This window comes from Neolamprologus brichardi, chromosome 7 (genome assembly GCF_056152115.1).
Source record: "Neolamprologus brichardi isolate AB-2024 chromosome 7, ASM5615211v1, whole genome shotgun sequence".
Classification (NCBI taxonomy): Eukaryota; Metazoa; Chordata; class Actinopteri; order Cichliformes; family Cichlidae; genus Neolamprologus; species Neolamprologus brichardi.
In genome coordinates, this window is record NC_142110.1 from 49,547,888 (window position 1) to 49,560,835 (window position 12,948).

Genomic DNA, 12,948 nt, shown 5'->3' on the forward strand with positions numbered 1-12,948 from the left:
GTCTGGACTTTGACTGGGCCACTGAAACATGTTTACTGTTTTATTTTTCAGTCATTCTGCTGTAGCTTTGCTGCTGTGCTATATTGTTGCATGACCCAATTTGGGCCAAGCTTCAAAGATAGCTTCACATTTGAATCTAGAATAGTTTGGTACCCAGAGGAGTTTATGGTTGACTCAATGCCTGCAAGGTACAAAACAAGCCCAAATCATCACACCCCCACCACCGTGCCTTACAGTTGGTGTGAGGTGTTTGTGTTGATATGCTGGATGTTTGACCAAACATGGTGCTGTGCATTATAGACAAACATCTCCACTTTTGATTTGTCTGTCCAGGGGAATTTGTTACAGAAGTCTTGCGGTTTGTTCAGATGCAACTTTGCAAACCTAAGCTCTGCTAATATGACTGTTCTTATGACAGTCCTGAAGTCTTCTTCTAGTTGGACTGTTATGAACTTGCTAAGTCCTGAAGAGTCTGGGATGTAGTTGTTTTTTTTAATTTAAAAAAATATATATATTTCTCTGCCCTTGCACAGTCTGACCTCAAGGTACATTTGCTGGGACATCCACTCTTAGGAAGTTTGGCAACTGTCTTAACAGTTTTCCACTTGTGAAAAATCCAGTTATTCTGAAATAGTTTTATAACCCTTCCCTAATTGAAGGGCAACAACAATTGCTTCTCTTACATCATTGCTGAATTCATTCCTCCTTGGTCCAGACGAGCAAGCGGATAGATCTCTTCCTTTTATAGAGGTGGTCACACTTGCAGATGATCAGTTAAACAAGTGCCTTTGATTATCAGCACCTGGTGGCTAATTACCAATTGAATTCCTATGGAAGCAGAGGGAGGGGAGTGAAGAGGAGGGGGGAAAAGCTCCTGAGTTGCCAGTCTGGGTGATAATCCCCCCTGCAGACGCTTGCTCAGACTGAGACAGCAGACTGTGTGACAGACATCCTACCCCTTAGACATTAAAATGGCAAAGAAATTCAAGAACTGCTTTGCTTTGCCAATGGTCAGTGTCTGGTTCTTGGAAAAAAATCTGTCCACGATTCAAGTGTTTAGGCATGGCAAGTATAAAAAACAAAACAGGTAGTGTCATAACTAGTCCAGACCAAACTGTGTGTGTGTTTAGGGGTTGCATCTCTAAATGAACTTCTCACACATTCTTTCCTTTCTTTAAGAAATAAAACAACTGTGAATTTAACTAGCATACCCACTGTGTGGAAAAACTGCACAGAAACAGTTTGTGCGTTTGCTGATATTTGTTGAGCTATTAGAAATATTGCCTTCCACTTCAAAAATGTTTCTCCACGTTTGTAGTGCTAGCTATTTGCTGAAATACCATTACTACAATTTACACACATCTGCGCCAAAAACGCCATTTTGGATCGTTCGAAGTCACTTTAACCCCCTGAGTAGGATAAATGATCTCTTCCTTTACAATAACCCTCAGTGATGGATACATCAATAAGATGGTGTTATTGTTTCCTTTATTAGGTTCCAACTGGTTTATTGTTGGAAACGCACCCATTCACAGGAAACAATAACTCTCCTCAAATGTCTTAAACCTAAAGTAATGAGCACGTTTCAAAAATGCAAGGAGTAGAAAGTACAGATGTAACGAATAAAAGTAAAATGTGGTCAGAAAACTAAACGCTTCAGTAAAGCGCAGATAGACGAAGATTCTACTCAAGTACAGGAACAAAGCATGTGTATCCTTCTCACCTCTGCCCGTGAAATCTTTCTGTGACATCCTTTGGTACACGGCCACATTAATACAGATGAATAATACTGCTCTTTGCCTCAGCTGTATTTTGTCCTCTGTGCTACTTAGTTCAGTAGACTGAGATGATAAAATGAAATCGGCTCAACATAAATGCCATCATTCAACTCAGAGCACTATTTTGCATAAATATAGCTTTGCATGGCTCAACAGTTGTAGTCTAGTTTAATATCATCAGTTATTTTCGACTGATGACTTTATATAATCGTTTTCGCAAGCTGAGCAATCCCAACCACGAGGGGCAAACTGTCCTTCAGTTGTGAAACTGGTCTAATTCTCCTAACTAGCCAAACGTTAGCTAGTATAACGAAGTTCAAGAAAGTCATCTGATAGTTACTGTTTTCAGAATAACACCCACTTGTATATTCTGTCAGTGCCAAATGCCTCCATGCATACGAGACACAGAGACAGAGAAAGAAAACAAGTGTTGTTTCTGAGCTCTGAGCATAAGAGGGCTTGTGTCTTTGTTGGTCTGTGTGTGTGTGTATAAGGGAGGCGGCTGCAGACAGACAGGCTCTAGAGGATTACAGAACAGGACAGGGCACCATAACTCATCGAGCTGATCACTGGCCACAGACAGACAGGCTGGCTTGAATGGTGATGGCTCACTGATAGGAATCTGCCACCAACAACCGACAAAGACCGTTTATCCGTGGGGGAAACCCGGCCCTGTTCTCACACTGAAACAGGCACACACAGTGCACATTACCAGCTAAAAATGCACACAACAAAAATCCGGTCATTTTTTTGTCATTCATTTCGTCAGCGTTGCTCTCACTTTTATTTCTCAGTTGTGTCAGGTCAGTTTATATTTTATAAAATCCCCCACACCCCAACATAACTGTAATGTATAAATCTTACGGCGTGTGGATGTGTTAATCCAACAGTTTAATTTTGATGTGTTGCTAGTGGCAACATCACTAGAACAAAAGACAAAAATGGGTGAGGAACACAAGGAGTCGTTATGGAGACAGAAAAGTAGGCACCCAGTTAAACTCCCACAGGAAAACCCCAACCAGCCAGTGAATTCAATTTGGCATGTTATTGAGAAATTATTATATTTGAATTTCTTTGCAGTGTGTGTATGTGTGAGAAACAATATGAGACGGGGAAACATATCAGTCTTTGGATGTGACTAGACACATCGGTGCTTCATTTTAGGCAACAATTTGGAAGGAAAAAACAGGTGACTGCATCTGAAAAGCTCACCACAGTCCCCTAACGCAATAATACAGTAATCTAAGGGTGTTTTCACACCTGCAGTGTGTCCGTTTAAATCAAAGTAATTCGTTTTCCCCCCTTGGTGGGGTTCATTTATGTAGGTGTGAACACAGTAGAGCTAAAAAACCTCTCATAGCCTCGTATCCTTTGTATTCTCAGTGTGGGAAGGTACCATAGATGTGCAAAGGTCTGTGCAGGCTAGCAACTAGCCGTGAACTGAACATAAATTCTCTGAGTTCTCCAATAGTCCAGAACACAGCACCCCACCACAGATACATGCGGCCAGTGAGCAGAATGAACATTGTCACGTAGTTTGCAGTGACACATTTTGATTCATTTGAAAACAAATCAGACCACGGGGAAAAGCTACAAGTAAACAAACTAAAGGTGTGAAAATGACCAAAGTTCCAAAATTTTACAGAAATGTACAAAGTAAACTGTTTAAATATTCACACTTTGACTGCGAATTAAAAATAAAGATATATCAATAAAAACATAAACACACAAAAAGTGGGATCTGCCTTCTTATCTGGTTAGCAACCTGATTAGTAAATACAATAATAATTAAGCTTTCCCTTTTTTTTATTGTGTGTTGATGAGTGTGCTCGTACTTGCCACCCCTGACGCCAGGCCATAAAGCAAGCCGCCTTCAGCTTTTGGTTCGAAAATGTGGGTTGAAGGAGGAGGACACTTCTCTTGCCTTATGAAGTTGTAGAGCAGGGTCTTCACCAGTCGACTGGTTAAACACATGCTGTGGAAAAGGGATGATAACGGTTTTAAAAAGACAAAACTGGACATTTGGACTCAGCTCAATGTGAGACATAAATGCACATTTATACCTCAGTGCATATGAAAAGTCAAAGGAAATTGGGCTTGTTATTTTATTTGACCTTATCCTCCCTTTTTTCTTGCATCACAAAGAGTATGGAGTAGTAGCTGCAGTCGTATTGGGTTCATCATTTGTCTCTATATTCACTGCTTAGATTAGGCCTAAAAAGTAAAGCACACATGAAGAATAAAGCCCTACAGTTGTGGTCTTAGCTTTATTTTAATTCTTTAAAATTAGATCATGTGTGAATAATTGAAGGGCTGAACAATAAAGGTTTTGAATAATATAAGGAGGCACGGGGACAATCACTCTCATCTTTAGCACTTTAGTTTTCTTTATTTGATATATAATAAGTGAAGCCTTCCGCAAAAGTTCTGAGAATAAAAGCACTGGGGTTATTTGGTCATGTTTAAAAGTGCTCCTTACCTGCTAAAGACAATAAATGCTAATTTTAGAAACAGAATATGAACAGATTGTGAGGATTTTCTCCAGAGAGAGAGAAAAAAAAAATCAGCTCTTTTGCAAAGTCAGCCTTAGCACCTTCCTAGTCGCTGATCATACCATATTCTTCACAGTGCAGCAGAAAGCAAAACGCACATATGTGCATGCAGGTGCGTGTCTACAGCCGCGTCTAACAACCCGCTCTCCATTTACACGTGTCTATGTTGGGCATCAATCTTAGTCAGTTTTCCCTTCTTTACACGTACGCTGTAATTTCTTGTGGATCTAATATCGCTGTTTGTGCTTTACTTTCTGGAAACACTAAATCTTATTAGATGGCCTTCAAAGCTGTTTTGTCACTTGAAAACCTTTCATCACTTCAATCCACTGAGCCAAAGTGCTTTGGTTGTGTTAGTCTAAACTGCAACTATTAGACTCAAACAAAATGCATCAAAATACAGCAGTTATCTAAATTTAATAACATTCAAGAAAACCATTTCCATGTACAGGCTTGCATTAACATTTATTATAATAAACAGGCTAACGTTTCGCTCTCACACTGCTGTGGCTGTGATTGGCTAAATTAGTTTCGTTTTCTTCTTTTGGTATCAGTTAAATGGGACAAGGACAACCAACAGGTTAATTTTATGTGAGTAGATTATTTGACTGAAAAACAAAAATATTATGGGGCCGTATTTATAAAAAATACAAAAACCCTTATTATATTTATTTACAGGTTCCGACATTTCAGCTCCCCTCCCAAAAAATGCAATCTATTGATCAGCTGGTTTGGCATAAACATTAGTTATGGACTGCAACTTATAGTATAGCACAGCAGTCTGAGGGCTCTTGGCTAACACCTTGTGAATCCTGCAGAAGTCAAGCCATTAACCACCGCATAAATATTTCAATGCACCTATTTTTCAACTGTCACAATTACATGTATTATAACCATTTATTCCTCTGCCCAAACAGGGTCTTCAAGCTTCAATGATACAATACAATAAGTTCCCCATAGCTCTGGACAGTGACAAGCATCAATGCTAATGGAACGGTATTAGCCATGCTGCATGCAAACACCCTGTTGTTCTGTGGAATTATCATCAAAAACAAAAATAAATCACTGAGTCTCGTTTTCTCAGATGTGCCTGAAGACTTCTGCAGGTCTGCAGCCAACAACAGAACATTTGGTGTTTTTCCTCATTGCTTACACGTTTTAGAGTCAGACAAGCCACTCTAGCAAGTGAACAAAAATGGCAGACTGTGAAGCAGCAGCTCATTGTTTATTTTAAGGTTTGCCAAACTGGCTGCTTTGTAGGCGTTCTGCACATGCACTGCACAGTCATGAAGGTACACTCAGTGGCTATTTTAATAGATATACCTATGCAGCTGCTTATTAATTAAAAATATTCAATTCAATTTAATTTGCATATAGCCACAAATCACAGTCACCGCAAGGGATGTTTTATAATGAGGTAACGACTCTACAATATTAGAAAAACAAAAAACAGATGCAAGCACTAGGTGACAGTGGGAAGGAAAAACTCTCTTTTCACAGGAAGAAACCTCTGGCAGAACCAAGCTCAGGGAGGGGCAGTCATCTGCTGCGACTGGCTGGAGGTGAAGGGAGGAAGACAGACATATATACTATGTCCTGAAACCAGCCAATGATGTGACAGTAACTCATTTAGGCATGTTTAAACCAACCTGCTATCTCAAGGGTTTACAGAGGATGGTATAAAAAGAGAGCAAATATGCAGTTGGCAGCAGTTCACTGGGTCAAAATGCCTTAAGGCAGGGTGTCCAACTCCAGGCCTCAAGGGCCGGTGCCTGCAGGTTTTAGATATTACCCTGGAACAACACACCTGAATCTAATAATGAGTTCATTACCAGCCTCTGGAGAACTTCAAGACATGTTCACAAGCTGTCTCAAACCTGCAGGAAACCGGCCCTTGAGGCTTGGAGTTGGACACCCCTACCTTGAGGGGAATGGCCAAATGGCTTTAAGAAGGCAACAGTAACTCAAATTGCAAATTTTTGTGGAAGAGCATCTCTGAACATGGAACCTGTTGAACCTTGAAGCAGGTGGGGCAGCAGAAGAGCACACCGGGGGTCACTCCTGTCATGTTGCATGGACTTCGCAAAATTGTTGGACTACAGAAGAAAAACTTTGCAGCATTCAGATGGTAGGGTCAGAATTTGGTATAAACACCATGAAAGGATGGATCCATCCTGCCTTGCATCATCAGTTCAAGGTACTGATGGTGCAATGCTGTTGGGGAGATTTTCTAGAGACACTGCGACTACCTGAGGATTGTTGCTGACCATGTCCATCCTTTTATGACCACAGGGTACCCAGATTTAATTTGTGCCACTAAGAATTCAAGCAGGTCAGAAGCCAAAAGGGGGACCAGTTTGATATAACTAATAAAGTGGCTTGTGAGCACATAATCACATACAAAACACTTCCATTTCTACCTTTTCTGTTAATATGGGCACTTCAAGTTAAGTGTAGTCTTCAGTGGAGTGTGAGCGAGTGCGTTTCCTCACCATCGTCCCTTCATGATGTGCTGGTATATAATTCCATCTCTGAGGATGTCTTTGTGGAAGAGCTGATAGGAGAAGAATACCAGCAGCACGGTCACTGCCTCAAACAGGATGCTATAGGTGATGTCACTAAAGAAAACAATGTAACACAAAGAGTTCATGTAAATAAACAAACTCAATTTTATAGCTAAACATCTGCATAAATTAATATTTATAAGCATTGCATGCATGCTTTCAAACAGAATAGATTTATATGCTCTCTTGGCTGCACTGATGTCAACATCGCTTCATAAAAGGATGACAGAGCACTGCAGTTAGCTGAAGGTGGCAGCACTACATATCATGCCTTGATGGTTCTTTTCAGACCTGTTTTATGACTAAAAACATCTTTTTTGTAAACAGTTTATCCATTTATATCAAAAAATCCAGACTCTACAGTACATTTCCTACCTTGCTAAAAATGCCAATTCTTAGCACACTACAGGTCACGGAGTTATAAAATGATGCTCATATGTACGCACCCCTAGTTCAGTTTTCAGCCTTCTTCCTATTAATCAGTGACGAAAAATGATTTTTTTAGTTTGTCTGTTAGATTTCTGCCAATAAACTCCATTGTTTATTGGCTGAAAACCGACAAAACTTTTAACTTGGAAACTATGATTTTACTAGTGTGGCATATATTGTCAACATATAGAAATAGCTGTATCAAGATTATCATGTCACATTTGACCTCTGATCTCTCCTTCACTATCAATAGATTGATCTGAAGGTGATAATAATGCTATATAGAGCCATTTAAAACTATGTTTCTTATTGCCTTTGTTTGTATCGATAACCTATAACTATCACATTACATTGTACCTCTGACCTTTTCATCAGGGTCAAATAAGGTCAACTTTTCATTTGAAACTTTATCTTTAAAATTGTCTGTTTGTATTGGCAACATTTGGGAAATGATACTGGTATATGGGGATTCTAAATATCACATTACAGTTTGCATCCAAATATCACGTCACATTTGACCTCTGATCAAACGTTTACATTTCACATCTGCCTTTATTTTACGTTGACCCCAAGATTTGCTGTATCTTTAAAGGAAGTATTGGCAAAAGAAAGAAAATGAGCTGCTTAGTTAGTTAGAAATACAGGGTGGGCCATTTATATGGATACACCGTAATAAAATGTGAATGGTTGGTGATATTAAAGTCCTGTTTGTGGCACATTAGTATACGTGAGGGGGCAAACTCCTCAAGATGGGTGGTGACCATGGTGGCCATTTAGAAGTCGGACATCTTGGATACAACTTTTGTTTTTTTAATAGGAAGAGGGCCTAAACAGGACTTTAATATCACCAACCATTCCCATGTTATTACGGTGTATCCATATGGCCCACCCTGTATACTATAGTGTATATACTGTAGTGTAATATTATACAAGAAGCTCAGGTTGTTCCTGTTCAGCCATTTAAAAATCAGAACCTACAATCCGTGACCTACTCTTACATAATATTTCTGTAATTAATTTAAGTAAACATCTATCATACTACCAATATCCTATTCAGGGCCGAGGTGAGCTGGATGTCACCCGGACAGATCAGCTCTCACAGTTTGCATAGAAACAGTGCATTGTGCATGATAAAGGCCCAGTCATGTCAAAACATTGTCTTTTGAATCCAGTACATACTTAGAAGCTCTGTGTGAAGTCTGCACATGCACACTGCACTCTTTAAGCCAGTTTTATGGGCTACTTAAATTTCTGTTTTGATATTAATTCCATTACTGCGCGCTGTTTTTTAGCTTTGCAAAGCACTTTGTCACCAATCAGCTACTATTTTAGTTGGATACCTGTGAATGGAAAAATAACCACTCTTGTACTCGTGAGACAAAGCCACAAAAAAGGCACAGGAGTCTGCTTGGGACTTGGGGGAAGCTAACTAAAAGAATGGTGGGTTTCCCATCCAAGCCAGGAGCACGTAGAGGGGAAATGGGCTAACAGCCACAAAGTGGTGAAGGGAAGAAAAACAGAGACCGATTTTAAGCTTGGAACAATGAATAATGTTGGAATGTTGAATGCATTTACACAGGAGCCACAGTTTGATGTTTGGAGACAAGAGAAGAAAAGGAGAGCGAAAGGTGAAGAGGTGCAGAGAAAATAGAGGCAGACAGTGAGAGAAGGTATCCGGAACGACGCACAGAACAAGTGGAAGATGCCGTGACAAGAAGACGTCAATCATGATTCGACAAATTTACTTTGAAAAGCTCGAGGGAATTGCTTTTCTAAACATATTGCGTGTACTTTTTAAAAAATCATTCACTTATTGATAAGTAAACACAGAGGATGTTTGTGTTCACACCGCCCAGCGGGACTAAAGCCTGATACAATTTTTCAAACATTATGTTCCCTCCACTCCCACTCCTTGGAAATGCTCCTAAACTTTCATTCCAAGCTTTTTCTCTTCCCCCAAACAACCAACACTTTCTCTCTTATTTTAGCTCTTTCGGATCGCCGTGTTGCCAACATCAGAGTTCCAGCATGTCAGTCTGGCGTGTTCCTTAATGGATTTCATCTTCTCTTGGTTAGTGACTCAAGACAAGAATAAGCAAGCGCAGCACGCAAACAGAACAACACATACAAACTGCTTTTCATTTGCTCCTAAGTCACTAACATGCTACTCATATTAACAGGGGAAAAAACACATCAGAAAGAACAAACTAAAAGACAGATAGAAAAGCAGAGCAACGTTGACATTTTTTTATAACAATTATTATGACACACATCAAACAAGTGATCACGGACTATTACAAGTCCAATCACTCAGGCAATGTTTTCAAACATTTAGGCTGTAAGCATCTTTCTCACCGTTTCAGAATAGCTCTGACATGCCCGACCTTTTTAGAGTGTTTAATTCACCTTTTTCCTCACGCAAAAGACGGGAGGGACTTACAGCAGTGGCACTTCAACGATCAGGTGAACAAGGTTGGACAGCAGCTCCTCAAGAAGGTCTTCACTTCCTGTTTCTCCACAAGGGATTGATAAAGTAAATATATGAAAAACACTGAATATAAGACAGTATCGGGTTAGTTGTCGCATCTCTGCTCGACTAATCTGCCACTAATCCAATCCTTAGTTCCCACAGGTCGCTCTGTGTTTTCATGTTCATTAAACAGAGGAAATGACACAGTACTATTTAATAAGGATATCACACAGAATCCATTTCATACTTTCCTCATGATTATAATTGCAAAAGGATGAACAAATGATGACAAACTGGTAGAACAACAAAGTCTAAAACTGTTTAATGTTAAATCATATTTTCCAGCAGTTTAGCACGATAATTCCTAATGACATAATTAATTATATTAGTGTGTCCTGAACTCACATAAGCAGCAAGAAACTGATGGAAGGATAAACCATTTTGCAAAGACCAATTAATTCAACTTCATTCAATTTAAGCCAATTCTGAATGTCTCTTAAGTATGAAAGGAAGTCTTGTACATTTGACAGTTTTTCTATGAGACATCTAAAACTAGGCCATAACCTCTGTTCACTCACTTCCAAGAACTCACTTGGAATCCAAAAACGTAAAGAATGCTGAAGATTTCCTAACAGATGACATGATGTTTTGCATAAGGTGCACTCAAGTGCAAAAAACTAAATTTTCAACACAGCTGTTCTGTACATTGCTACTGATTCTAAGAGGGCACCTTTTTTTTTTTTAGCAAAATCTTTTCAAGCTGACTCTTTTGTGTAGTCTGTGGCCCTGCCTGTGAAAAAGATACTGGAGCTCACCTCCGCAGGATCCTGGTGCCCTCTCCTGGTAGGAGAACTGCTGGTGCAGCTCAGCTTCACTCATCTCCCTGATGAAGACCTTGAGCAGGCAGCGAATCATGAACAATGCATTGTGGGCCTGCCAGATAAAAAGCTGGCTGTGGAAGAGAAAAACAAAACCAAGACGTCTCAAGGGCATGTTTCTGGGTGGTTAAAGATGGATTTGCATTTCATTTAACAAAAAATTACTAGTGGCAGCTTTTCAGCTAAAAATCAGGGCTCTCAGACGACTGAGAGTGAGCCAATAGCAAGTCTTTGCACAGCCTATGGGTGTAACAATAAAAGTATGTATGGCTGAATATTACACTCATCTGCTACTAGTAAAAGTGATAAATGAGCTCTAAATTGGCATAAAAACTTTGCGAACTCGTAATCTAAGAGTTTCTTGATTAACTTTAACTCCAGGAATGTCGATGAAGCTCAGTCTTTGACACAGTTTTGTCTTTTATACAGCTTTAAACACACTGAACATTTTAAAAGTGTTTCATGTGTATGGGGGCTTTTATTTTTGAAAACTAATCTTTCGCTTCCTGCTTTCCTCAAGTGCCGTGTAGAGCTTGTAATGGCTTCTGTAAGAACAGACCTGGCACTACTTTAACATCTGTGGAGCGCAGTGACACTTCTGGGCTGATTCTGAAACATATGTTTAAGATCCATTGATTGTATCCAAACTTAAATGCAAAGTAGCTCTGACTGAAGTATTATCACTGTGACACAACCACAAAGAAGCTGGGGGTGAAGAATTTTTGCATTGTGCTCAAAACTAGGCCATAACTTCTCTGATATGCCATTTACAGCTGACATTAAAATGACATGTTTACCTGGATAGTTATGTACACACAATGTGCAAAGGCATCTGAAGGCAGCCAGATCACACCGTTATCAAACTCTAGAAATATGTAAATGCAATCCTTACAGCATGAGCACATCCTTAAGTGGGAAAAAACAGTCTGCCCAACATCTGGAAAGCTCTGCTAGTAGGGGAAAACCTCTTTTTTGACAAAGGAAAATTAACTAGAGGAACTTTAGCTGCTTTGTCTCCCTTTATCTGTGATGTGGCACATTTAAGAGGGATTCTATGCCCGACCTAAGGCTCTGGGTTTTGAGAAAGAAGTGCAACTTACCAAGAAGCAACATACTTAATCCCCTTTTTAAAACCTTTTTAAAAGGAATAAACTAAACATATTTTGCATTTAATTATTCTGTTACATGTACCTAGTAACTCCCCAAAACTGCATAAGTTTGAGAAACAAACACGAAAGAAACCACCCACTGCAAGCCAAGTTTCACAACCACTGAAGACCAATACTGAGGTGTATGTCAGTCTCTGCAATTAACTATTTGCACACACCAATTATGTCACACCAAGAAAATGTGGATTTGTGGGACAGACCTGCTATGAAATGTGAGAAAAAGAGAAGAGGAGCAATAACTCCAACTTCTAATGCTGCTCAGCACAGAAGGAAGAGTTCCCACCCAAAACATTTGGTGACTTGGGCAGAGTCGGTCTCTGTGGAAATGGAGCTTTGGCTGTGAGCGCTGATTATTGCCACATACGTATGTTGATAGTTATACCTCTGCAGTTTTTCTCATGGGAAAGTGCAACTACTTCAGCGTTCCTCTCTCTCTCTCTCAAACAATAAGTGGCCTGCACTGAATCCATCACTGACAGTCAGTACTTCCCCTCTGAGGTTCTCATACTCACTCTTGGCATTCTGTAGAGATTTTCAGCTCTTTGGTTCTTCCCAGGAAAATTCTCACCAGAGCGCCAAAGTTCCCCGTTCTTGGATTGTTTTCAACTTGGGGGGGGATGGACAAAACTTTATTATTAAAAGCTTTACATAAACTACAGAAACCTCAAAATATGATCATTTAGCATTCAGTAACTTAAATGTTATGATTAAAATTCAAACTCTCGAGAAGTCAGTTTTCTTTGGGACTACTCAGACATATTCTTCCATAAACACGTATTATGTGAAATTATTTATGTAGTAGCTAACATACTGAGGATCTTGGCCAGGGGTATGACAGCTTCTTCCAGTAACTTAGATTCTCCACTGTGAAAAAAAAACCAGAAAAGAGAACAAGTCAGGTTAAAATGGACAGAAGGAGCTGACTGCTTGAGTAACCTTCCCTCTGCTGGAAACTCGAGGTACTACACAACAATAAGATGCAAGTCAACAGGGACAAAAAGAACAAAGTTAAACAAATGCACATAAAAAGTCTGAATAATACATACAACATGCAAAGATACAGAGCATGACTCAATTATAAATCATGGTTTAGTTAAAGGCACTGGTC

The 12,948-nt window shown here is 39.6% G+C and overlaps 1 protein-coding gene across 1 annotated transcript in view; it reads right to left on the reverse strand.

The window, feature by feature from the left end:
- The window catches only part of dym (dymeclin), a 57,013-nt gene that overhangs the window by 38,297 nt on the left and 5,768 nt on the right, over window positions 1–12,948 (reverse strand). Inside the window, exons 3-8 of the mRNA XM_006789046.3 lie at window positions 12,652–12,704; window positions 12,353–12,446; window positions 10,609–10,745; window positions 9,764–9,830; window positions 6,823–6,948; window positions 3,614–3,753 (exon numbers count right to left, since the gene is read on the reverse strand). Of these exons, the coding sequence (XP_006789109.1) occupies window positions 3,614–3,753; window positions 6,823–6,948; window positions 9,764–9,830; window positions 10,609–10,745; window positions 12,353–12,446; window positions 12,652–12,704 (617 nt within the window). The remainder of the gene's footprint in view (window positions 1–3,613; window positions 3,754–6,822; window positions 6,949–9,763; window positions 9,831–10,608; window positions 10,746–12,352; window positions 12,447–12,651; window positions 12,705–12,948) is intronic.